Source organism: Aspergillus vadensis, assembly GCF_003184925.1.
Source record: "Aspergillus vadensis CBS 113365 unplaced genomic scaffold BO88scaffold_1, whole genome shotgun sequence".
NCBI lineage: Eukaryota > Fungi > Ascomycota > Eurotiomycetes > Eurotiales > Aspergillaceae > Aspergillus > Aspergillus vadensis.
In genome coordinates this window covers 465,274-489,644 of record NW_020292039.1, presented here as the reverse complement: position 1 = coordinate 489,644, position 24,371 = coordinate 465,274, and the positions used below count along the sequence as shown (strand labels likewise).

The 24,371-nt window shown below is 49.2% G+C and overlaps 11 protein-coding genes across 11 annotated transcripts; 4 read left to right on the top strand and 7 right to left on the bottom strand.

Moving 5' to 3' along the window:
• Positions 1 to 303: 303 nt before the first annotated feature.
• On the bottom strand, positions 304 to 1,432 carry BO88DRAFT_377171 (MBL fold metallo-hydrolase; the record flags this gene model as incomplete). The annotated part of the gene is made up of 2 exons (XM_025704393.1): positions 912 to 1,432; positions 304 to 733 (listed from the first exon to the last, which is right to left on the bottom strand). The coding sequence occupies exons 1-2, from the start codon at positions 1,424 to 1,426 to the stop codon at positions 304 to 306; spliced, it is 945 nt and encodes a 314-aa protein (XP_025567996.1). The 5' UTR covers positions 1,427 to 1,432.
• A 1,122-nt stretch (positions 1,433 to 2,554) lies between these two features.
• On the bottom strand, positions 2,555 to 2,981 carry BO88DRAFT_5036 (uncharacterized protein). The gene has a single exon (XM_025712924.1). It carries the CDS (start codon positions 2,947 to 2,949, stop codon positions 2,695 to 2,697), a length of 255 nt encoding a protein of 84 aa, XP_025567995.1. The 5' UTR covers positions 2,950 to 2,981; the 3' UTR covers positions 2,555 to 2,694.
• A 10-nt stretch (positions 2,982 to 2,991) lies between these two features.
• On the top strand, positions 2,992 to 3,914 carry BO88DRAFT_4989 (DUF4202 domain-containing protein). The gene has a single exon (XM_025712918.1). The coding sequence runs from the start codon at positions 3,286 to 3,288 to the stop codon at positions 3,865 to 3,867; it is 582 nt and encodes a 193-aa protein (XP_025567994.1). The 5' UTR covers positions 2,992 to 3,285; the 3' UTR covers positions 3,868 to 3,914.
• Positions 3,915 to 3,922: 8 nt separating this feature from the next.
• On the bottom strand, positions 3,923 to 5,292 carry BO88DRAFT_439729 (VIT1/CCC1 transporter family protein). The gene is made up of 3 exons (XM_025709728.1): positions 5,005 to 5,292; positions 4,615 to 4,951; positions 3,923 to 4,562 (listed from the first exon to the last, which is right to left on the bottom strand). The coding sequence occupies exons 1-3, from the start codon at positions 5,069 to 5,071 to the stop codon at positions 4,055 to 4,057; spliced, it is 912 nt and encodes a 303-aa protein (XP_025567993.1). The 5' UTR covers positions 5,072 to 5,292; the 3' UTR covers positions 3,923 to 4,054.
• A 1,692-nt stretch (positions 5,293 to 6,984) lies between these two features.
• On the top strand, positions 6,985 to 7,881 carry BO88DRAFT_459436 (WD40 repeat domain-containing protein; the record flags this gene model as incomplete). The annotated part of the gene is made up of 1 exon (XM_025711088.1): positions 6,985 to 7,881. Exon 1 carries the CDS (start codon positions 7,021 to 7,023, stop codon positions 7,879 to 7,881), a length of 861 nt encoding a protein of 286 aa, XP_025567992.1. The 5' UTR covers positions 6,985 to 7,020.
• A 792-nt stretch (positions 7,882 to 8,673) lies between these two features.
• Positions 8,674 to 11,524, bottom strand: BO88DRAFT_483297 (uncharacterized protein; the record flags this gene model as incomplete). The annotated part of the gene is made up of 2 exons (XM_025712213.1): positions 10,909 to 11,524; positions 8,674 to 9,016 (listed from the first exon to the last, which is right to left on the bottom strand). Exons 1-2 carry the CDS (start codon positions 11,112 to 11,114, stop codon positions 8,674 to 8,676), a joined length of 549 nt encoding a protein of 182 aa, XP_025567991.1. The 5' UTR covers positions 11,115 to 11,524.
• A 587-nt stretch (positions 11,525 to 12,111) lies between these two features.
• Positions 12,112 to 13,116, bottom strand: BO88DRAFT_459434 (uncharacterized protein). Its single transcript, XM_025711087.1, has 2 exons — positions 12,292 to 13,116; positions 12,112 to 12,226 (listed from the first exon to the last, which is right to left on the bottom strand). Exons 1-2 carry the CDS (start codon positions 12,958 to 12,960, stop codon positions 12,167 to 12,169), a joined length of 729 nt encoding a protein of 242 aa, XP_025567990.1. The 5' UTR covers positions 12,961 to 13,116; the 3' UTR covers positions 12,112 to 12,166.
• A 2,104-nt stretch (positions 13,117 to 15,220) lies between these two features.
• On the top strand, positions 15,221 to 16,966 carry BO88DRAFT_459420 (uncharacterized protein; the record flags this gene model as incomplete). The annotated part of the gene is made up of 3 exons (XM_025711086.1): positions 15,221 to 15,333; positions 15,388 to 16,315; positions 16,412 to 16,966. The coding sequence occupies 3 exons, from the start codon at positions 15,221 to 15,223 to the stop codon at positions 16,760 to 16,762; spliced, it is 1,392 nt and encodes a 463-aa protein (XP_025567989.1). The 3' UTR covers positions 16,763 to 16,966.
• On the bottom strand, positions 16,906 to 19,794 carry BO88DRAFT_439727 (guanine nucleotide exchange factor VPS9). Its single transcript, XM_025709727.1, has 5 exons — positions 18,211 to 19,794; positions 18,081 to 18,158; positions 17,851 to 18,026; positions 17,175 to 17,800; positions 16,906 to 17,111 (listed from the first exon to the last, which is right to left on the bottom strand). Exons 1-5 carry the CDS (start codon positions 19,571 to 19,573, stop codon positions 17,066 to 17,068), a joined length of 2,289 nt encoding a protein of 762 aa, XP_025567988.1. The 5' UTR covers positions 19,574 to 19,794; the 3' UTR covers positions 16,906 to 17,065.
• Positions 19,795 to 19,972: 178 nt separating this feature from the next.
• Positions 19,973 to 21,811, top strand: BO88DRAFT_377160 (asparagine synthetase domain-containing protein; the record flags this gene model as incomplete). Its single annotated transcript, XM_025704392.1, has 2 exons — positions 19,973 to 20,713; positions 20,762 to 21,811. The coding sequence occupies 2 exons, from the start codon at positions 19,973 to 19,975 to the stop codon at positions 21,809 to 21,811; spliced, it is 1,791 nt and encodes a 596-aa protein (XP_025567987.1).
• Positions 21,812 to 22,698: 887 nt separating this feature from the next.
• On the bottom strand, positions 22,699 to 24,197 carry cpcA (amino acid starvation-responsive transcription factor GCN4). The gene is made up of 2 exons (XM_025712496.1): positions 23,828 to 24,197; positions 22,699 to 23,770 (listed from the first exon to the last, which is right to left on the bottom strand). The coding sequence occupies exons 1-2, from the start codon at positions 23,850 to 23,852 to the stop codon at positions 23,058 to 23,060; spliced, it is 738 nt and encodes a 245-aa protein (XP_025567986.1). The 5' UTR covers positions 23,853 to 24,197; the 3' UTR covers positions 22,699 to 23,057.
• Positions 24,198 to 24,371: the final 174 nt, after the last annotated feature.

The window sequence follows — 24,371 nt, the reverse complement described above, 5'->3', positions numbered from 1 at the left end:
GTTGATGTGCGGCGGATTGCTTGGGCGCGACAGTACAGGATTCTAGCTTAGCATCGACGATGCTTGTGTGATACAATACTAGATGGATAGGAATGACATCTACGTTAAACGTGGGTAGTTCATCCCATCATGGATAATAAATCAGAGCTAGAAGTATACAAGCAAAATACTGCAGATACGATACCTTGACACCGACACAGTCCAGACACTCACCCTCACCCATATGTACAACCAGTAAATACAACTCTACCCAACACCTCCCTCTATACCAAGTAGAGAATCAAACCAGGAAAAAAGAGAAACTCACCCAAACCAATACCCATTCAACTCCTCCAAAGTCCTCCCCCCAACATCCTCATGCCGATTCTCCTCCCATACTTTGCCCCCCTCACCAAACCGATTCGCCATATGTCCCAGAAAGAAATCCAGATTCTCCCGACACTCAGGGAAGGCCTCTTTGAAGGTATCATACAGCTCTTGCACGGAAGGTTTGCTGCTGCTGCTGCTGCTGCTGCTGCTGCTGCTACCACCATTACCACTGCCAGAAGCATAGACAACTTTCTCCGCAAACAGGCGTAGATAGCGTCTCGTGTGGTCTAGATCCGCCTTGACATCCAACTTCCATCCTGCTTCCATATGGCCTGGAATAACTTTTAATGGGTGTAGATGGTCGATCATGTCGAGGGTTTTGAGCCATGCTTGTACGAGAGCGGGGGATTCGAGTTCTTCGGCCCTGTAGTATAGTATATGTTCATAAGTAGGTGTAATATCGGAATGTAGATAGTATAAGCCAGCCAATAACTCTCATCCAGGATGCCCCTTCCGAAACCTTATCCAGCAATGTAAGAACTGGAAGTGAATTCCGCCAACCCTCAGAAAGAATAACAGAGAAGGGAGCGGAGGGAACAAACCAAACATGCACACTCCTCCCAAAGACGACATCACCTGCAACCACCGTCCTACTTTCCGGAATCCAAAAAACCGTCTGATCCACACAATCACCCTGTACCGGACCCAACAGCACAACCGGACTCCCATCCAGCATAAAGAAGCTGGACAAGTATGGGTCCGGCTTGCGGGGCTTAGCGGGAACGGCGTCCGACCCGAGCACCGTCGGCCAGTATTTGACTTTCTGGTCGTATTCGGCGTTGATGCGGGAGCAGACGTAGGGGGCGGCGTAGAATTTGGCGTTGGGGAAAGCGGCCAGGATGGGATTCGCGGAGAAGAAGTGGTCTGGGTGGTGGTGGGTGAGGAAGATGGCGGAGGGGGCGTGGGGAGTTAGGGATTTTATCCAGTGGATGGTGGATTCGGCGTCTTTGAGGAGGAAGGGATGGTCGATGAGGAGGGATGCGTGGGGGGTGGTGAGGAGGGTGGTTATGGAGGAGAGGCCTTTGGGAGTGGAGGTGTGGTGGTGGGTTTGGATCATTTTCAGTTGGGGAGGGAGTTTGGTTCAATGGGGGTATATTGGGGTGGATATTTGTTGTTGGGATGGGATGGGATGGGATGTGTGAGTTTATATATAGACCTGTAGTACTGTATATGCGATGCAATGCTCTGGTTTGTTGGTCCACTATGAATGAGTGCTGGATTGGCTATATCCGTGATGGGATACACCCCCGCACGCAGTAGCAGTTGCATCATATTGATTTGGGGTGTTTATAGACCCTCTGTTGTTCGATGCCGAGGTTGATATGCCTGTCAAATCTGCCGATTGTTTGAAAAACTGATGATCAATCAATCCGTATTTCCGAATTGCATCGGAAGCTCCGGAAGCTGAATCTTGCAGCATATCCTCGCTCATCCGTGATATCAAGATCCGCAGTGGAAGCGGGGTTGACGTGATGAACCATACTATGATTGGACTTTGCCACATCTCTGAACTAGATTAAGTACCCACCTTGTGTATAAGCCCGCAGTCATTAAGAGAGTCCGTGACACTGCTGGTAAGAAGATGGAAGGTGAATTACGCAGTACGAAGTGTAGATTGAAGATGGTTGTAGAAGGTGGCCGGCTGATCATATCCCGCTTCCTTGCACTAATGGATAGTGGCATCTTGACTTGCGGTGCAAACTTGGCTCTCGTCTCAGCAGTGTACTTTGTTGATAAAGGGGAAGTGACTATCTTAGCTCTTCTAGCAATGCATTATAGCCATGGATTATAAGCACAACATTGCGGATGGCCGGGAGGTAGGAGTAGTAGGGATGTTTGCTGTGGTAGCTAGTACTAGGGCTAGCTTCACACAATGACGATACCTGCATACATTCTTCCCCATACTTCGCCTATACATTATACACAAATACTCGTGTAAGCTGTCCTTTTGTTCTAGCATTAGATGCTAATATCCACTCAAATTATCGCCACCGTTCTGCATACATACTCCATAGTCATCGGCACTGTTCCATGTAGTAGCAAAGGTGCCTTAACCGCCAGGCAACTTAGGTCTTGACTCCGGTACCAGACAGACCGAGAGGTATTCTGCTAAAAACCTATTATTTTACAGAGTACATCTTAGGCTTTTCGCTCAGGTATGACCAAAGTGAAACTCCCTTCACATACACTATCTTTGAGAATACTCGTAAGAGTACATGAGATATCTACCACCGAGCAACCAAAGGCGCCTATAAAGTTTCAACTACCGAGTTATGTGTGAACTCACAGCGTCTTCAGATCATGAAAATAAGCCAGGTTTTTATATCATCTCTTCCAATAAGATCGCTTCCAATTCAAATAGCCGACACTATGTCTACCATAACTTATGCATACTACATGCAAGTGTAGGTAGATATCCAGCGCCTCAGAGCATCGGAATATAATTATACAAAGAAACAACATAACTACTCCATGCCCTAAAAACAGCCACATCTCCGCGGACTCCCCTCCAGCCCTATATCTCTCACATGCTAGACCATAATAACTCAATATTAAACTCACCAAAACCCAACCTACCATGTGGGGTGTACTTCCTTATCGCTTATCAGCACTCCCCCCACCCTCACATACCCAGAAAAGAATTAGGAACCCACCCAAATGCCGACCCGCCAGCCAATCCCGCAGCCGGTATTTGATGCAACTGCACCGAACCGCAGGGCAACCCCGAGGTCGGAATGAATCCAATAACTCGATAAATCATCACCTAACGACAGCGTTTGTCTACAGATTATTCCTGTACAGATCCAACCTCTTTATATTCCCTATACATATATTATATATATTACAAAGTTTATAACCACCTCAATCACAACTTACTTACCCTCCCGATCCAAATTCATATAAGAAGAATTTAAGATGGACCCCCTAACAACCGCCCTCACTCGAATTGACGCCCTTCACTCCGAAGACCCCACCAAAGTCTCCAACACCGACATCCCTTACGAACTACACTACGCCGAGAAAATGACCAGCTACCTATACAAACACACCCCGGATCCCTCCCCGACCCTCCAGCTCGCTATTCGCGCCCAGCATCTCAAGCGCTGGGAGGTACCCCGCAGTACTTACCCCGATGGTAAAGTAGGGTACTATTCCTGGCGGACGGCGGTGGCGCGCCGCCAGGCTGAGATAGCGGTGCAGGTGTGTCTGGAGAGTGGCATTGGGGAGACGGAGGCGGAGCGCGTGGGCCGGTTGATTCGCAAGGAAGGGTTGAAGGGAGGGGAGGATGCGGAGGCACAGATTTTGGAGGATGTGGCGTGTTTGGTGTTTTTGGATGACCAATTCGAAAAGTTCAAAGAAAACTATGAGAGGAAGAAGGTGGTGGAGATCTTGAGAAAGACCTGGGGAAAGATGTCGGAACGGGGGAGGAGTTTGGCATTGGAGTTGCAGATGGGGGATGAGGCAAATGATTTGGTCAAGGAGGCTTTGATGGGTTAAATTCCGGTCCATATCTATTTGTTTTATATAGTATATTACTTTGTTAATAAGAATTGTGGATATATATTAAAGTTAGAATTTGTTTTGTTGTCAAAGAGCCGCTCTATGGAATGGTGATCGTGGTATCTATTAATGTACAGTCGTTATGGCATAAGATGGTGAGTGGATAACTTTTGGGGTTGGGAGATCACGCTCCGCCGGTGTCGATCAAGCGGACCAAGGCAATCGCTGCTCCGGCTGCTACTCCGCCCACGAAACACATTTGTATTCCTCCCTTGATGCCTGCAACAACGTTGTCGCGCCCGGACCAGCCGCGCACCACACATGTCTTGATGTATCCGAAGGCCAGCAGCGTGATTGCCATGACTCCGATGCTCATGTACAAGGCCACGATCACCTGGTCGACGATGAAGTATGGGATGAGAGGGATGAAACCACCCACGAAATAGCCCAGCGCGAGTGTGATGGCGGAGATCCAGGCCTGGTTGCAGTCAGGCTCGGATTCCTTGTGGTGGAAGCTGACCAGGAAGTCGAGAAGACGATCTTCAGAGGAGTGGAGGGACATGTTAATCTGGTTGATGACATCTTCGGGGAGACGGTAGGAAGCGAAGATGGATTGGACGATGGAGCTTGTTTCGGCAGGTGATGTGTCGATGAGTTCCTTTGCTTCGCGCACGGTGGTTTCATAGGATTCACTATTTGCTGTTAGGATTGAACTGGAGAGGTAAAGTGACATAGAGAACATACGCTTCGCTCTTTGCACCGACATATCCTCCCAGGCCCATGGAAATGGCACCCGCAGTCAATTCGGCCAATCCACCAAGCACAACGACTTTGGTGTTTCCTAGCGCCGAGAGACCAGCGCTCAGCGCAAACGGTACAGTCAAGCCATCTGATAAACCTAGAATGGCGTCGGATACAATGCGTGGGTTGATACGAGATCGCGAACTGCTAGTGCTGGCGGCGGTGCTGTCGGTGTCGGAAATGGGAGATGAGGCGCGGAAGGTAGAGTAAGACCGTTGAGCTTCGAGGTCTTGCTCGGTCGGCAAAGTATAGGTATCTTCATTAGATAGCAGTGGTTTTCCTGGTTTGGTCAGTCTAACTCGTATTGTATTATCCATTGGTAGGCGAGCATACCATATGGAAGGGCCTGTTTTTGCTTTTCGCTCGGGAAGAGCTTCTGCTTCAGAAATAATAGCGCCATTGTAGATTGACTGGGCTGCTGCGGGCTGCCTCAGGCCTGACGTCAGAAGCCGGAGTCGGTGGCCGAATCTAGACCCTCTTAACAATTCCGGTAAGGCTGAGGGATTCTCGAGAGACGGCGAAGCTGGACGAGACAAACAAAGTCCAGACGTGATAGAAAGAAGCTTGATCGCTTTCGAGGATTTGATTTGGATGACGATTCCAGCCAGACGAAAAATCTTCTGGAAGCACTGATATTTATAAGAAAACTCCCCCTGTGGCAGCCAGAATCGACTTTTTCTGATTGTTCTCCAGACCCTTCCAGGCTGCCTTGGCGCGGGCCAATCACAAGCCGCGTAATTGTCAGCGGGTGTAGATCTCGGCGCAAAGCTCCAGCAGCCCCTCGGGGTTAAGCCAATACACCGATATTGATTGGCTTTCACAGAGCACCGCTGACATTTACCAGGACACTGACTGGCCAGATGCAGCAAGGTTGCTGCTCGATTACGCACTCGGATGCAGACTTGTCGGTCTCCGATGCGGATTGAGAGCAGTCCGAGAGGGGGAATACACCGAATTCACCAGCAAAGTAGGTGTGGCGATGCAGCTAATATCTGACCAGGAGGCCAATGCTCAACACCAGTCTGAAATTTTCAGGGTGAGACGCGGCACGCTGTGTAGCATTGTACACTTGCCTGTTGTTGCTGCACTGCTGAGCACATTGACGTAAGTGAAGGGCGATCTGTTTTAGGGGTTTCGCCTTCATAGCTGTGCCGTGTTCATGGAGCTTGGCTTCGATGGAGCCAATCTTCCGACAATCACTGTAATGGAGCTTGCCGGTTCGGGTTATACGTTCCATGGCTGAAATTGAGGAGAATCTTGGGAGAGATACCGAGGATCCGCCAGGCATCTCTCGTGAGACTGCTTACTTGTGCTTATTCCTCAGAAAAACTATACGGATGAGCGTTGAGATACTCTCAATATTTGGGATTTCGCCCTGGATATCATGAAATCCACCTAACGAAGATCACTAAACGTTCTGACCCGCCCTCGACCGGTTTCGCTAAGGGCAGGTCTGAGCCGAAGGCCGCGATCAGCAAGAGCGCCCACTATTATCTCAGGTTTACGACATTAAGTTTGCGACTCCTCATTACCAGTGGAGTAAGCTTACTGAGCTCCGCTCCGCAACCCCTAGTTTGGGGTTCTGGAAACGAGAAAGAAGACACTTATCCGCATATAGAGAAGTGTTGGCTAGCAATCATCGTCAGTATCCTTCAGTCGATAACGGAAACAGGTGTTCTCAAGTACTAGTACCCGAGTAGTGAAGCGTCAGTCTAATGCTTCAGTCATTTGCAGTGTGCTATGTACTTAGGGAATGGCGTGACTGCTATGATTAAGCCGCTTGTACCTGGGTCAGCTCTGACCAGTTGATGATATATAGTATGTTTTGGAGTAATAGTATGGACTAGTAATGAGCATTTTGCAATTCGCTAGCTTCCTACACGAGAGTATATGATGTTTAGACTTGTGTCTTAGTGTGAAGTATTCCATGTCAATAACAAATCCTTCTATGAGCCACCAATCAATACCCTTGCCAGTATACTTAACTTTAATCCTATATGGCCAAACCATATTCAAGCCAACCACTATATCATAACAAATTTACTATCAGTACCCCTCCAGCACAGACTACCTCAGCCACTTATGCTAACACCTGAAGCATGGGTCCCGGTTCCAAATCCTATTCCCGATCTGCCGGAATAACAGAGAATGCCGTTGAACACGATGCCCTGGGTTATCAGGGGACTCGAGGCCATATGTCAGAGGGAAAGCTCGTCAATTCTATCCAAAGGAGGTTGCACCATATCTTATGAACCGGAACCTCCAAGCATTCTTCCTAGAAATGGCTATAGAGCCTGCTAGTCATATTCGGTGCTACGATCCGCCAGCTTTCACCTGCTCGTACAGGACATGTCCAACCCCCACACTTTAGGGCTGTGGAATCTTGCCTACCGTACGTTTCATCAGACGCTGGAAGGTCATATTGATGGTCTGGTGGCATCAGCAATCTCACATGGCGGCCAGATAATTGCAACTGGGTCTGATACAGGTATAATGAGGTTGTGGAACATGGCTATGAGTAGGGCAGTGCCATCCCAAAATAAAATGTGTGAGCGCCCTCCTCACGATGACCTGCTAGCATCGTGCTCTTACCTTGGCGAGGTCGAAGTGTGGAATGTACAAGATGGTTCGCTAGTTCACAATCTCGAGAATCTTCACCCTTTGTCGGTAGAATTCTCATGTAATGGTCAATTTGTCGCCTCTTGCGGCTGGGATGGCACAATTAAACTCTGGAACTGCGCTTCAGGAAAATTAGAGTATCACCTGAATTGTGTTCAGACTCTTTCGTTCTTACCCAATGGCGAACTAATCTCTGATTGGGGCGATGGCTTTGTACGCCTGTGGGATTTACGGGTCGGCAATGGAGACTCAACCTCTGTTTCCCATACTTCCTCCATTCTTTCTAATCATCCCTTGTCCTGTAAATCCAACTTGGTTCTCTTGGTCACACTTGATGGCGCAACCCTCTGGGAGTTCTCCACAGGCACTCCACAGAACCAGCTCCAGGGTCTCGAAAATCCCATTACTGGCCCTGAAATCTCTGGCGACTGCCGCCTTGTTGCAGCATTTGCGGAAGAGACAATCATGGTTTGGGACACAGGCAGTGGGAAATTGAGGCAGGCGTTGAAGTCGGATGTTGACGGCTCAGATATTGAGTGTTACGCCAGTATAAAGGCTGCTTTCCGGCCAGATCATTACATGGGCCCTTGACACCCTGTAGTTCCAAGTATGGGATCCATTTTCGGGGAAGCAAATCGAGACTTTGAACGGCTCGATTGAGCTGAGTTCATTTGAAGTCTCCCACGATTGTCACCTGTTAGCTGTCACTGACTATATGAAAGTCGGCATTCGTGAACTTTCAACAGGGAAGCACATCTACCTGAAAAAATCATATGATTTAAGTATGAGAATGGTATTTTTCGCCGAACGATATGACGCTTGCTGTGCTTTCCAAGAGCTGTGGTAGGCTCACCTTGGATTTGTGGGATGTGCCATCGTGTGAATTGCATCGTTCTATCGATGGTGTCACTGGGCGCTACAATCACTTTTTCAAAAATGGCAATTATGTGAGCACGGTGCATGGACTGTATCACATAGAGACTGACACTGAGGGCTATCTGGTCTCTCTATCTGCTGTTGATAATCGAATAAAGGTGGAGGATGGATGGGTCTGCCTCGGGAAGGACAAGATTCTATGGCTTCCTGATGTATATCGGCCAGTGGAAGGTTTCGGGGGGTTCCGCATCAAAGATTCCACACTTATTCTTGGATCCCATTCCAACCGTCTCTTATTTATTGGTTTTGATATTCAGGCTAAACGAGACTCTATTGAAACATTCACTCCAGCCAGCGTCAGCTGATCTTTTACCTCATCTTCCTGCGTGTTCTCTAACCACCACCTCTCCCAACAACCACCCATCTTCTTGAGCTCTGGATAGATCAGACCCATATCTTTGACCCTTCGTCTTGACAATGTATATACACATTCCCACTGCAACCAACCTACAAAACAATCGCCATCCCCAAAATTCCCGCAGCACCCATAATACCCGCCATGCCTGTGGCCTTCGGAGCCGCGGGCCCAGCACCACCATGCGAAGACGAGGTGGAAGGCGAAGCTGTTTCAAACGCCGTCGAAAAGTACGATTTCACATCCCCATTCAGACTACTGTACCATGAAGGGATGATTCCGTTTTTCCACTCGCTCGCCACCGACGACCAAGCTGTCGGGTTCGTCATCTCCGAGATGACAGAGGTCGGAACTTCGGTGATCAGGTCGGATCTGATGGAGGTAGGTACTTCGGGGAAGAGGGTGGGCATTGTGGTGGTGGTGGTTGGGTTGACTCTGTAGGGTTTGGTGCTTTGTTAGCTGGGTAATGGATGGGGTTGAGAGTAAGGAATGTGTAGGTATGTAGGTAGGTATACAGGTTACTTAGAGGGTTAGATAAGTCTGAGTCGGTGTTGTCGTCTCGCTTCTCGATGTTTGGGTCAGAGTCTGGGTTCGCTAGTGCTAGGGCTGATAGAAGTAGAACAGAGAGAGTTGTGAAGCGCATTTTGGTTGGTATACTAGTAAGGTATAGTGATTGTTTCGGGTGTGATTGGTAGGTTGGTTGATGCGAGGGGGTAGGGTATGATGTTTTGAGGAATTGGGGAAGGACTGTGGGTGAAGTGAGTTAAATATTCAAGCTACTATCTATCATTGCCTTCTATGGAGTGCTTAGGCAGCCTCACTGCCTGCGATTGTACGTTATAAGATAACTCCGAGCCAAAAGCAGCGATCTGCGTTGTGTCCAGACACCGGGACTCGGATTTGTAGCAGTGCATATCAAGGTTGGAGGACATAGTACCTATAATAAGATGGGCACTTCATACTCAAAATCTGCTTCACATCAATCTTGTATCATAGATTTTATGATAGAGAGGGGAGGAGAAAGAAGGAAGGTAGATGCCCATGCGTGGTAAATCCTAGACATCTACTCCGTAGATCCGGCTCAGCTGCGCCGTTGGGGGTCTGGTTGAGTTGATCCCAAACCTAAGGCTCTCCCAGCTCGTAACATTAATGACGTAGACTCCAGCATTATAGAAACTCCGTCGTGCAAAATATGCTTAACCATACGTAGTAGGCTTGTATTTGCACTATGCGATCGAGAGTGGTCGGTTACACTTGAAGTATGTTGTTGGGGCTGGCCGATAGCCGATCTCGCCGTAAGAGGAATAGGAGGGGCCACCCTCGGCTGCCACTAGGAGTATCTATTCGCCTTATTTCTTTTCTTCTTCTATTCCACCTTATTCTTGAACATTAGAGCATAACTTCGAGTGCTAATAATATCTTGAATGGTGGCTTATGCTTGCTTTGCTTCTTTCTTCTTCCTTTTATTGCAGATTTGCGTTTTACTTCTTGTGGCAGAGCTGCGCTTTCCATTGAGTTAGTACTATTGCTGACATGCCAGGTCAAGGCGCATATGCCAATGCCAGAAGACAATCCGTGCCATTTTGACGATAGCCGGAGAGCGCACACGGCAGACACTGCTATCTTCCGTTCATGAATTACCGACTGAACCTGCTCGTGCTCGACAGTGACCGAAGTAGACCGTGCGTATCGCAACCACGACGACCGACCGACCCTCCGTTGTACTACTACACTGTGCGTCCTCAGGCAACAGCGCGGGGTGAAGGCAGGCAGTTTTGGTGTTCCCGGCGGCTCGCTTAGCAGCCAATCAGGACCATAGAATAGCACCCGCTCTTCCTATATAATCCATTGTAAAGAGGTAACTATTGCCTTTGGGCATTTGGTCAATTTGAAACGATACAGAGAAGATTAGCATGGCCCCTGCACTAAGGATGACACGCTCAATCAAAGAGAAGCTACCAGTTTTTTTGCAACTTTTACAGACTTCATATGGAGGTAGGAGTGTCTTCGTGCAGTATATGGTGTTGAGGAGGTGACGGGTTCGAGTTGCGTCGGTCGCTGTCTTTTTTTTATTTCCTTAACATATACATGGAGTTGCGCTTCGCCTGGCCTCAATATATATATTTTGCGAGTAACACTCATAGCACTTACAACAATCTTTACTTGATCAATGTGAAAAGATATTTACTTTAATTTCATGGTGAATATGCAGGTCAATCTGATATATATATACAGACAATACTCCGTAGAGATCATTATGGACCAAAGCGATCAATTAAGCACCTCCCTCCCGCTTCGCATATTCCTCCTCCATTCTCTCCTCGTACAACCTATCCGCTTCCTCCTTGCTCAAAGGCCTGAGATCCTCCGAGCCCGTGGACAGGTATTCGGGTATCGAGCCACTGTTCTGGTCCATGCCTGTGCCAAAGGCGGACGCGCCGAGGGTATTTCCCGTTGCTGCGAGGCGGTTGGCGGAAGAATCCGAGGTACCGTCTGTGCCGTTGGGCAACGAGTTGGTGTCTTTGTGTGGCATTTTTAAGAGGGTTGGTTGGATATTGTTTGATTTCTCTTGATGGGAGGAAAGGGAGGGAAGGACAGGGTTTGTTTGAAACAGATAGTCAGGTAGGTATTGCAAGTATTATGGGTAGTGATGTGTTGCGATATTGTTTACTTATATGCGTCGAGGTGGCGACCCAGCATCCGCAACGTCATAGGCCACACCGACCGTGGCTTAGCAACCCAAGTTAAAGAGTACGAGCTCCCAACATCGCGGATATTATTGCCTTCCAGTCGGTAGTTACTTCCGTCCCGCACTGCTAAGCATCTTATTCGCTGGTACGATGCCACCACTTGAGACGCGGTTTTCTACTGCTACTAAGTCCTCTTCTCCACCCTCGGGCCACTGGCCCAAGAACTGATGAAAAGGAAATAAAAGCTCCAAAAGGAGAAGTGCCAAAGAATACGCCTGTCAATGACCCGTAGGCCGTTGAACGGATTGTTCCGCCGCGCTGTGCAATGCAGGGACCAATCCGTGGTGAACCGCCTTCTTGATCGCAGTCACCCAAACAAGGTAAGTATGAAGAAAAGAAAGAAGAAAAAAGTCTAAAAGGGAGACGGGGGGACGTTACTTATATAGGATTGGGTGGGGAACTACGGATGGCGCTAGCGGTAAGCGAGGTTGGGCGGTACGACTCGATTGGGTATGTCACGTGGATACTATTGGATGCCTCCTTGCATGCTCATACACTTCGCTTTGAGGACCACACAGGAGGACTGACATGGCTAGAAATATGGTTGAGTTATTTCCTCTGTATACTCCGCATGTATGGAAAGGCCGTCGTCCTCAACGAACTCTAATCGGTGCACTAGGACAAAAACATCAGGTATAGATATCAGGAACGATGCAATACCAAGAGCCAGGATATGGGACAAAGTGCGAATGAATGAAAAGGATTTCCATTGCAAACAAACAACATTAAAGAGTATTTGAATTGTGAAAGTAGTCAGTAGCCAGCATTGATTTCAGTCGCCACCAAAGGTCCTCGTTGCTTTGCGAACCCAACTTAACCATGATAGTGACAGGACTTAATTCCTTCCTGAGCCTTTGGGGTAGACTGGAACAGCCTTATCCGGACCAACGACAGTCTGAAGCGGGAAGAAAGGTTAACACATATCATGAAGGGGTTCAGAACCGCATTAAAAAAACTCACCTTGAGTGGTACGCACCGCTCGAACCCCAAATGGCTTTCCGTCAAGGATCGGTCAGCTTCCACAAAAGAGACATTGTACGAGCTAGCCAGTCTCTTGGCTATGGCCAGTGCGCAATGATTCGAATGCTCAATATCCAAAGCCTTTGAATTGATCATGTTCTTCCCCATATCGACTGCGAGGGCGAGCTTTCGGAAAAGATAGGTACAATGCTCGTCATGCCAGTAGCGCGTATAGGCTACGGGCACTTCCCCAGCCTCCAACTTCTCTACATCAGCATCAATTGTCCTCTGGGGGTCCAGGTACCACTGTCTGTCCCGAAATGTGTCGTAGTCTTCCGTTGCCTCCGGAAAATAGCACTCTGGAGGAATCCATGCGCGTTGCATTGGTTCGAATAAACAACCTCGTGCTCGCGCTTCGTCGGGAGTCACTCCGCAATCGGTGTATGTATAGTGATTTCTGGTATGGGTCATCCAAAAGAATGCAACTGCTCCTGCAAGGGCAATTGCCAACGGTGCATATACGAAAGGCTTTGTGAAAAATGAAAGGGAAAATATCCTCCGGCGTTTAGGCACCGGAGATTCAAGGCCTTCGGTAGATTCGTCTTCGTTCAAAGCTATATATTCACCTCGCTCCGGTTTGCTTTGCGAAGGAGCATCATGATCATGCATTGAAATATTTACTGGCTTCCAAAGTTGTTACTATGTGTTTTTCTTATTCCATTCGCTTGATCTTTTATAATCCAGCATTTTATCAGGGGGAAAGGCCACATACTAGACAGCAAAGCGGAGTATTTCAAGAAACAATTTGTTAGGATCAAGTGAGGCGCTGGAAGCTGAAGGAGAAGTATGGCTGGGGATTTGTAGTGTAGCCTACCTTGGGGATAAGCACATCCGAATGTCAAGTACCTTTCTACGTTTTTATCGCACTTCCAACTTTATTTTTATTTCCCCTAACCCCTCCTTTAGCAAAGAACGGTTATGTACGAACATAATCGTGCTGCCTGCCTATTTCGACATCTTCGAGCGTAATTTAAAAGGAATATAGGAACATCGATCCTCATTGGCCCGATAAGGTACGCAAAGGCTTTGCAGGGATCAATTGATAGCGAATATACCACTATACATGCCCCGAGGGCGCTAAACATGTCTCGACCAGTGTCCAATTCATGCGTTTTTCTAGGAGGGGATGTCCAAGGGTATCAGAATGGAATAAGCACCGAGACAGTATCAACTTATTGTACAGAGTATGCTGAAGGCTAGTACTACTAGTGTTATATTATTGTCATTCAATGAAATCTTACATTATATCTTCGATTGAATCGCTTACGGAGCTACCATTATTTGCTCTGACTATCTCTGGTTGCTTGGTTGCCTCATTACCATGTATACGTCCCCATTGTGGGGCTATTTCAACATCTAAGATAGTGGCTGAGTCGGTCATATACGGAGTCCGAATCCTGCGCCGTACATCACCATCTCATCCGCTTATTTAGCCGGCTGCAAGCTTTTTGTCCTACTTTGCTATCTCAGTACTACTAGGTACTAGTCATGATACTCTGTCCTCTGTGCGCGGCCAATGTGACAATACGCCTTAGACGACGGTCTTGCCTACCCCGCTCACATTGCATTCTCCGTCGGTGCGCTGGTGTTGTCAGTCTCAAGAATGTTGAAAATGATGATGATACATCTCTGGGATGGACACGATTGCTCGGCCCGTTCCGGGTGATGCTGATCCCTTGGCTGTAAAGCTTTGCTGTCAATAATCTGGGATGACCCTCTACCATCCTCTACCAAGTAATATGATTATTGACTACACTACCACTGGTACAATTTACAGCATAATATAGCGGGAGAATGACACCATCGCGTGGGGATCTGACCTCACATTCGCCCGTAATATTATAAGGGATGTATGTACTTTCTGAGCTATCAGCTCAAAATTCTAGTCGTTTACCGGATAGTCTAGCAGTTATTATCCGGAGGGTTTACTACTTACAGCGCACTAGGATGGATCTTGACATATCGGACACTATGATGCTACCGCTTCATGCAAATGAGGCTTTGCCCTATCCAAACAGAACGACACTCGCCTTCCCCTTCCAGAGCTGGGACTTAACTATTCAGCTCATGATGAATCAGCCTATATATGCACAGATATTACCGCCAACTTCGATCAGTCTCCTCTTCTTTCCATCAAGTTCACATGGAATGCCTCCTTCCCAAAGTCATTTAATAGACTTTTGCCTGTACGATCTACGGCAACTGCACCCCACCTCCGCCCCAATATCTTATCGCGACAACAACATAGTCCTTAGACTAGATCGTACGAAGTCGACAAAAGCTATTCATAGGTCCAGGCAACATGAAAGGTGTTCATATATATACTAGTAGCCACTAGGACACGTGCACCCCGCCACATACTATATTGTGTGACTGGAACCCCCGGTATATCATGCCAGTGGGGCCCCGCCTCAAGATTCGCCTCTAACATGAAAACAGTATTCATCTACAACTACTATTTCGCGTGACTATCGATATCACGATGCTAGACAGGCTACCCCCCGAACTACTGCGCATGGTGTCCGATCATGTAAGCAGTCCTCTGTCCCTCTCCAGAAGCGTTTTGAAACAGACTAACTCGCCATCCCAGGTGACTCGCAAAGATCTCAAAATCCTCTGTGAAGTCTCCAAAAACATCTATGTAAAGTTGATTGAACGTCTATATGAATCACTCATTATAAGAGCAACGCACCCATCAGCTCAGTTCTTGAACGACGCAATCACGAGGTTAGATCACTCGCTTTTAGTGCATACAAAGCACTTCAGGCTGTGGAGTGCATGTCATGAGATAGAAAGTTATCAATACTGTTCTTTGCATGATTTCCTGATTCGCAGGCTAAAAACTCCTCCGGATGATTCTGATGACTCTATGCCAGAATCGATACTGCACCAGACCACTACATTTGACTGCACTCCGATCTTGACACACAACATGCAGGGCATGGCATCGGGAATCCCTCAGGGCCAACTTCAGAGCTTCCAGTACAGATACTGATTTCTGATGCACTACGCCGAGTCAACACTAACATGCTATAGGTGGGATTTAAAAGCGTGTCTTTCCGACGAAGTGGTTCCCCTCATCCACAGGTTCTTAGAGACCCAAAAGAACATCACTACTATCTCTCTCCTCACTGATAGCGACTGTGCTGTAGCCGAAATCCAACAAGCGTCATGCGTCATAAATCTTGCTCAGCTTTCTAAGCTCCAATCCCTATCCTGGAGAGGTCTTAAGCGCTTTGTTGATTTCGATTCGGTTAGACAGTTTATCGCTGCACGTGGAGCTCAATTGAAGGCACTGAACCTCGATCTTGTCGGCTGGGATAGCGCTAGACTGGCCTGGGAAGAAGGGTTTCGAAAATTGCCCATCACAGATATATGGATGCCACAGAACTTCTTTGTGCAATGCGTGCTTGGTCTTTCATGTGAAGAAAGACCATGGCCCCTTCTCACAGCCCTTGAACGCTTGACTCTCTCCCAAGTATCTTTCAGCCGCATGGAGGTCCAATTGGTCGGTGCTCTTAACGTAGAGCGACTCCAAGCAATGCAACTCATCAACTGCCCCGGGACATTTAGTTTTCTTCGGCAAATCGTTCGCTCACGCATATCTCTAAGGCTGAAACTGCTCGAGTTGACATTCAACCCGGAAAAGCTGAACCAAATAACCGATGAGTCACAGGATAATCTCAACGACACCGTGAAAACCTTCCTCGAGGCCTTTTCCGGCTTGACAGATCTCTATCTTATGCTCCCAGAGGTCTCCTGGGATGATATATGTCAAAGCATGTTGCATCACAAGCCCACACTGAAGCGCCTCGTCACGCACTCGCTCGTGAGTGCAGAATACGGCCACTACGGAGACGGAGATCTGTTTGGGTCGCTTGAATTCCGACCCAGCATATCCCACGATCCAGGGTTGGAATTTCTCGGAGTCTCGACATGCATCGAGGATGTGTGTTCATTTGCGGTATCCGCCACCCTATCTGCCCCCTTCCCCCTTTCAATTTCTATAATATTGACATGGATTGCCGTCAAATGCTGACCTATAATTCCTCTGGAACAGGGCGACCACAGTCTCAGCCCCACTATCAAATTACTTCATATCAGAGCAAATGGGCACTGGTTACACGAACATAAACCAGAAAGTTCTGTAGCCCATGATGTTCTGCCTTCCTACGCCGAATGGGCTTTTGGGCGCGAAGGATACTTGCATCTGCAGGCCTTAGCTTACGGGGATTTCTCTTACGACGGATGTTACAATGAGTATAATCTCCTTTGGTGCAGGACAGGCCTTCATGGCTTCAAGTTATTAACCCCTTCTGATGCGAAGTTTTGGGATCTGGTGGAGGAATACAAGGATGAGTTGGAGGCTTGTGCGTTCGATGAGTTGTTTCTTGAGAAGGGAGTGCCTTGATGATTGCTAGTTTTCACTCTCCTGGTGGTGGTGTTGTATACTTATTCAGTCATGCCGAGTGGCTCAGGACACACTAATATGCCCCGGGCCGCTTAGCGAGCGGCTGATCTCTGTAGAAATCCTGTTTGGTGGTCTACTTATTTCTGCGTGGTATGGCTACCATTTAGCAGTATTATTATATGCAATTAGCCCAGGCAATAAGTACATGATCGGTCACGGTACAAATGAATAAGGAGTATAACCCCGAAAGTCAATCCTCTCAATGTAAATGCCTGTCCTTGACCAACGTCCACCATACTCCGCTCACTCAGCACTAAGAGCAAGACACGCGTCCACGGCCAATCCAACCCTGCATTGCCAGTGTCAGCTACTCCATACATCTCTCCTTATGTAGAAGCAAGGAACAACTTACCTTCCCCCCTTGATCTTGACCACATCGTCAATAACATCGCGGTCAAGGTTAGGGAACATATTACACAGCGTCTCTACGACGTTGTTGTGCTCTGCACGATGGATTCTCCGTGCCTCTGCATCCTCAGCACTGGCCTGACGCGCAGCGGCATCTTGAGCATCCGCCCTGGGAACCTGCGGAGAGGCTGCACTGCGTGGCCTCTCCGCCGATCGCCGGCCTTCGCTGCTATTACGAGGTGGCTGGTACACGTTCGGTGTCAGTCGTGGCGATGCCGCAGACTGCGCGGGCCGATCTTGAGGGGAGTCTGGCTCATCAGAGAAAATCCTTCCAATGGTCGACAATGGTTTCTGAATGGTCCGCAGAAGCCCTGCTACTGGGGCCGAATCTTCATCGCTAGACTGCGATGTCTCCTTGCGCACGGCCGTGCGTTGCGTGTCAGCAGAGCTTCGTGGCGCGGATTGAGAGCCTTCGGCGGAACGGCCGGAGGTTTGGCGCTCCAAGGTCTCCGACTCGCGGTTCTGCTGGGCAATAGCCGATACAGCGGCTTCAACGCTTCGCTCAAATTCTTCGTCGCTCACTGTTAGGCTCGTTCGGTCCAGTGTCTCGATGAATTGAATCGCTCCCGACTGGATAGATGTCAGACTAGGGTCGTGGACAATAACAGGAGTTAGCGTACCAGTGATGATAAGTAGTACCCAGCTTCCCCTCCAAGCTTATCCTGGTTGCGGAACCGCAGGATATATTGTATGTTCGATACTAGATGTTCGGGATTTGCCTGCAGCACCACGTAGATCAAGAGCGGCACAAAAGAATCGGCAGACGTGTCAGATCTTTTAGAGTTCCTCAGTAAACCTTGGAACATTAGCATATATGTCACCTCCGCCCTTGCATTAAGTCTAGACTTACCGAAGATAACTTTGCAGCAGTTCAGTATGCAGATAACTTTATCGCGAGGAGCCCGATAGCCGTTGATTTTCAACAATTCTGTAACCGGTTAGATAAATGTCGATCGAAGGAAAGAGGGTCCATCACATACCCTGCTGAGCCAAATTCAGAAAACGACGACCGTGAGAGCTCACTGGCGGTATGTCCAGATGCTCTTCTTTAACCCAGCTGTAAATCCGCATCTTCTGAGCGAGAACTTCATCTCGCTCGATATCCTCCTGATGCTGCCCTCGTCTCCATGGGCCATGCATCCTCTCCATCTCACGCCTTTTGCTTCTACTCGCACTTCGCGGGATTGTGGGCGGACCCGGAATAGCCGGGGAAAAGGTTTGGGAATATAGTCTATTCATTACGAGCTTCTCCATCCCTTCTTTGGCGTTGTCAAATTCGCTGTCGGACACATCGCGCCATACTTCACACTGAGCCATTTTGTTTGTGATGAACACCAGGAAATCGCTGATGATTTTGACTTGTTCATGGACCATCCATTGTCTCTTGCCGAACTCATGGAGGAATGAGCGGAGGAACTTGGCGACCGGGTCCGCAGTACGGTGACGCAGTTGCTCTAAAAAGCGATGGAAATCAAAAGGTTGATCTGGCTCAGGCTCGGGTGGCGGAGGAATTGTTGATGTCGACGAACGCCGACTTAACTTGGCCTCGTCGGCAGCAGAACTCTTGGGAGCCTTCGCGGGTTGTTTCTCAGCCGAAACGGAAGATAGCCCTGTCGCAGACTTGGGCATGCGTGCATCGTCAGCCGCCGATTTACTGTGATCTAGGCTTGACTGCCGAGGGGGAAAGTGACTTTGTCCACCCAGGAACTGCTCGGCTAATTCCAAGCGGGGAGACATTAACTGTTCCTGCCCATCACCGCGCGTGGAGTCTTGGAATTGATCCATAATGCTCTGGATTTCCGACTGGGAGTCATTGTCACCACCAGCAGTATTCTTCCTCCCATCCCGGTCATTTTCAGGCACCTCCGGCAATTCCTTATCAGTCAATTCGATCGCGGGCGAGTGTGTAATCGCGGAGTGAGGGTTTGAGGACACATAAAGTTCATCTTTCGCTGGGGGTGTAGGAGGAATCTCTGCATTTGGCGACGTGGCAGGCTCCGGTCTTGCCGTCGTGGTGATAGAAAGCCCCTTCATCCGCTCCGGAAGCGATTCCCGGGGAGGCAACACAGGATTCGAGGGATCTGTGGCGGACGGTGTCGGCATCGTGCTTGGGGACTCCATGATGGTGGCCTGCGCTTCGCCCTGAGCGCTTTCCTCCATGTCGCCTTGTTGCGCTTTTTGGCTGGTCATCGGCACTCCTGAGGGGTCATCCTGTTGCTCCGCGGCAGGCTCGAGGTTAGTCGAGCTCACTTGTTCAGTCGAACTAGAATCGTTGTGAACGGCCAGCTGGGCCTCCCCATGACCACTAGGAGCCGGGGATTCCGAGGGTTCTATCGCAGACATAAGCAACCTGCATGCACGCCAAAGTCAAACTAGAAATCAAAAGAGCCTCGTTAGGTAGAAACATGGATCATCATGAGGGGAATATGCGGAGACGTGGTTCCCGGGGCTGCCACGTAATAGACCACGAATGTCGGGTCAGCTAATATTGGCAACAGACTTTGAGGCCCCAGAGTCAATCAAAATAGGTGTCAGGGGAGAAATTGCGGAAATATAGCAAAAAGGGACCCCAGATAGGGGAGTAAGCTCCATCAGCGCCGAGGATGACAGCCCGCAATCAGCGGCGGGGGATCATCGTTCCCCCGACTTCCGGCTCTCTTCTTGTGTTTCTCTTTCCTCTTCCTTTCTCTTTCACCTCAACTATACCCCCGCCAGCGTCTCGCTTGCGGTTTGCTTGCTACCATGTGTGGGATTTTCTTCTCTCTTAGCGCATCAGGAGCTGTGCTTCCTAATGAGGAGACTTGCTGCTTGTTGCGGAAAAGAGGACCTGATAATTACCATGTTCATAGCGTTGAACAAAAGATAACCAATACACGGTCAAGCAATGAAGAGCCCATTGCTGTTCAGCTTACCTTTGTTTCCACAGTCTTGTCGATGAGAGGTGGCTGTCTTGTGCCCCAGCCATTAGTGGATCCTACTACGCAGTCCGTGTTATGCTACAATGGAGACGCCTGGAAGATATCAGGTGAACCTATCCAGGGCAACGATGCGGAGCTGATCTTTAGGTTGTTACTGCAGGCTGTAAACCACCAATCGAAGGCCACTTCGTCAGCAGATTTGAGTACGAGTGCTGTCCAAGGTGTCCTGGATGTTATCAGTAGCATCTCGGGCCCCTTTGCTTTTGTGTTCTATGATGCGATCAACTCAAAACTATTCTTCACCAGAGACTCACTTGGAAGACGCTCTCTACTCCAAGGTGTTGATGAGTCGGGGGTCTTCAAGCTGTGCAGTCTCTGCGATGGCACATCTTCGACCCACTTTAGTGAGGTCGAGACAGACGGAGTGTATGTGGTTGACTTAGAACATGCTATATTCCAGGATAACTCGATCGCAACGAAGAGTGCCGGTACGCCTTCGTTTGATGCTAGTTGCATACAGACTCTGTACTGGGAGCATAATGCATCCGATCTCCCTCTTCGTCCTGTACGCACCTCTTCCTCGTCTGATCTTACCTAGCTAACAATTGTGTAGAGAAATCCCGTCCCTCCAATGAATAATTCTATACCCGAAGGAGAAGCTCCTTCACTAACCGTTGAAACTACTGCTGTCAAGGAACTCGAGCAAAAATTACGTCAGTCCTTAGCATTGCGAATTCAGAATGTACGAGAACCTCCGACTGCTTCATCAGGGAGCAATGTGAAAGTCGCCGTACTGTTTTCTGGTGGCCTCGACTGCACATTACTCGCTAGGCTTTCCCACGAGATCCTACCAAAGGAGGAAGTCATTGATTTGCTCAACGTGGCATTCGAAAATCCGCGCGTTGCGGCCGCCGCAAAGGGCAAGGGAGAGGCCACTGGCTCCGTGTACGAAAACTGCCCTGACCGTATTACCGGCCGAGCAGCATTCGCAGAGTTGCAAAGAGTGTGCCCCGATCGCAACTGGCGGTTTGTGGCGGTAGATGTACCGTACCAGGAAACCCTTGCGCACCGCGAGACTGTCAAGCGTCTGATGAGACCCCACAATACGGAAATGGATCTATCCATAGCCTGCGCATTATATTTTGCTTCGCGTGGTCAAGGGCTCGCATTCGACAGTCGACAGATCGATGCTCAGCCCATGCAATATGCCACTTCGGCACGAGTGCTGCTGTCTGGCCTTGGCGCGGATGAGCTATTCGCAGGATACTCGAGACATGGAGCAGCATTCTCTCGGGATGGGTTCGCGGGCCTCATCGACGAGATCAACCTCGACGTCAGCCGCCTTGGAAAGCGAAACCTGGGCCGTGACAATCGAGTCATTGCACACTGGGGTCGCGAAGCGCGGTTTCCGTTCCTAGACGAAGAGTTTGTCTCCTGGGTGGTGCAGCTCCCAGTCTGGGAGAAATGCGGCTTCGGCACCCCTTCTCCACCAGCGGATTCACCAGAGGCAGGGCTTGATTCGGAGAAAAAGGCCCTCCGTCTGGTCGCACTGAGACTCGGCATGACAAACGTTGCCCGCGAGAAGAAGCGAGCAATTCAATTTGGGTCCAGGACAGCCAAAATGGAGAAGAGCAAAGTAAAGGGGACTGATGCTCTTACCTGAATAGATTTCCTTTTTTTTTTTCTTTTTCTCCACCAATACCCTCCCCTTCAAATACCTCCAACACGTCTTTGACGTACCATAACATGCCTCCACCCCCCAATCACATCAACACAGACCAGCAATGATGACAACTCTGGATCAGATACTTCTGAGACCGCCTCTTCGATCTATGCTCCCCATCCAGCACTCTCTCGTTTCGATCCTCAAGCAGACACGGCTCCAGTGACCCCCACAACACACTCATCGCCACACCTGTTTTATCACCCGTGGGAATGCAACCGCCTGCCCATCATCTATGGGACTCCCTGCACCGTGAAACGGAGCGGGTTCTCAAGCACTGATGGAACCAGGACTGGTACTTCCCACACGGTTAGATGGCGCTTTCTGCGAAAGCATTTTCATGAGTGTGTTGGTATACTGGATGTCGGTTCTGTTTGTTGGTTGGGCGCGAGGGTATGGATGGATCGGGCAAGCAAGAGGTAGTTTGTCTATGAAGTAGATAAAAAGGCAAGTCTGAGCTGAGTCCATTGCACACACTTATATGCACGTGCACATACATGAAACAGAAATGTAGATGAGTTACGAGTGATGTTAGCTATAACAGTGGTGTTTTTATTTGTACGATAGTGAAGACTATTTAGTCTTGGTACATATACTTGAATGAGGAAGCTCTAAAGGGATTCTACGAATTTATTGGCCAAGAGCTTTAGCGGAGGAAACACGGCCACAAAGAAGTCATAATGCGCATATAAGATACTTGAATTGGAGAATACCATAGTTCACAGTCTGGTACATAAGCGCAACGATAATAACATAAAAGGCACTCGAATCAGTCAAGTACACGAGATGAAATAAAGAGATTAGTGGCCACGAGTCAATCCCGATAGGTGGGAGACATCAGAACCGGCCATAGAAACAGAAAAGGCAGAAGAACCATAAAACAGACCCGCAGTACATGACTGGGGATGAGTAAATCACAGCAGCAGATGCAGAGATGCAGATCTACCGAAAAGTACACTGTGTAAGCTCCATAGTAAATGGCGCAAGAACAAAAGGAAACTTTTCATCTGTCGGAAGCATCACTCAGAGACTGAATGATGCTTCCGACAGGTGGTGACAGGAGGCTCGACGCCCCCGCCCACAGAGCCCACTAGGGATAAGAATAGCACAATGAGCACAATACAGATACCAAAACCAAAACCCCATGCCATAACCCAAAGAATGAAAACCCAAGAAACTTTTTAGATCAGTTGGTGCCAGTCTTGGCCATGCTTCGCCAGTACTCCTCGCGTTGCTTGGACTCTTCAAGCATCCGCTCGAGCTCCTCAATACGGCGCTCCATCTCGCCTTGACGCTCGAGCTTGCGAGCACGAGATTTGCGAGCAGCCTCGGTATTGCGGGCCCTCTTCATGGCGGCGGGGTCGGCAGAGTCAAACTTGATGGGAGGCAACGGCTTCCGTTGGCGCGCATTGACGCCGGCCACTGTGGAGTGCTTGGTACCCTGACGGGATGGGGCAGGGGAGGCAGACGGCGCGGGCGAGGCGCTGTCACGGATCACTGGAGTCGGAGGGGGTCCGGTCGCCTTGGGCTGTTGAAGCGAAGCAGCAAGCTCAAGGGCAGCCGAATCCAGGTCCAGAGAAAACCCATCCTGAGGGAACAGAGACTCCCACTCCTCAGGCACGGCGTTCAGATCCATCTCAGTGTTGATCATGGGAGATGTGTTCTGACTGAAGAAGCCAGGCGTATCCAGCGGGGGAGTGCTGAGATCAGTGAAAGTCGTCGATGGGGGAGCCGAAGCGTCGAAGAACAGATCCTTCGGCGAGACGGTGCCCGGAGGGGCAACCTCTCCCATCGGGCTGAAGAACGAAGTGTTGATCTGGGGCGAAAGCATGTTGGACTCTGGGGAGCTGAGATCGTCCCCAAAGCGGTTGGACTGAAGATCAAAAAGCTCAGGGAAATCTAGAACTGTCTTAGCACCGTATACATAAGCGTGCACTGCCCAAGTGACGGGCTTACCTTGAGCGATGTTGGGGGTAGACATGATGCGGCGATGGTGTAGATATGAAGCGTATTTTCTCTTTAGGTGTTGGTTGTGCTGATTCGGAAAGGCGGAATAGTTGACCGTCTTGTCGTTGAACAGAGGGACGGGTGGGCGGTTAGAGTAGGCAGTGTTGTTCACTGCAGGAGTAGAATTCGAAGCGGCAGGTGTTGCGAACCGACGCGCGAAATGCTTTCGCAGAGCGGGGTGAGACCAAGAAGACGGAGACGAGGAATATCCGGAAGATTGAGCGGCTAATCTGGCCGAAAGAGGAACCTGCGCAGGCGAGCCTGGGAGCTGCTGATGCAAAACTGAAGAGTGTCGTCTAACAGGATACCCTGGTTGGACCAGAGAAGGTTGATATGCGGATAATCTAGGGGTAGAATTGATCGGTGCTTGAGCACGCGAGTCCCTGGGTTGCGGCGGGGGACACGGAGCGGGAAAGAGCACAAAGTCCTGCGGAAGGGGACTGGGATTGTTGTTGTTGTCGCTGAGAATCGAATTCACTGGAGCCGATGGCTG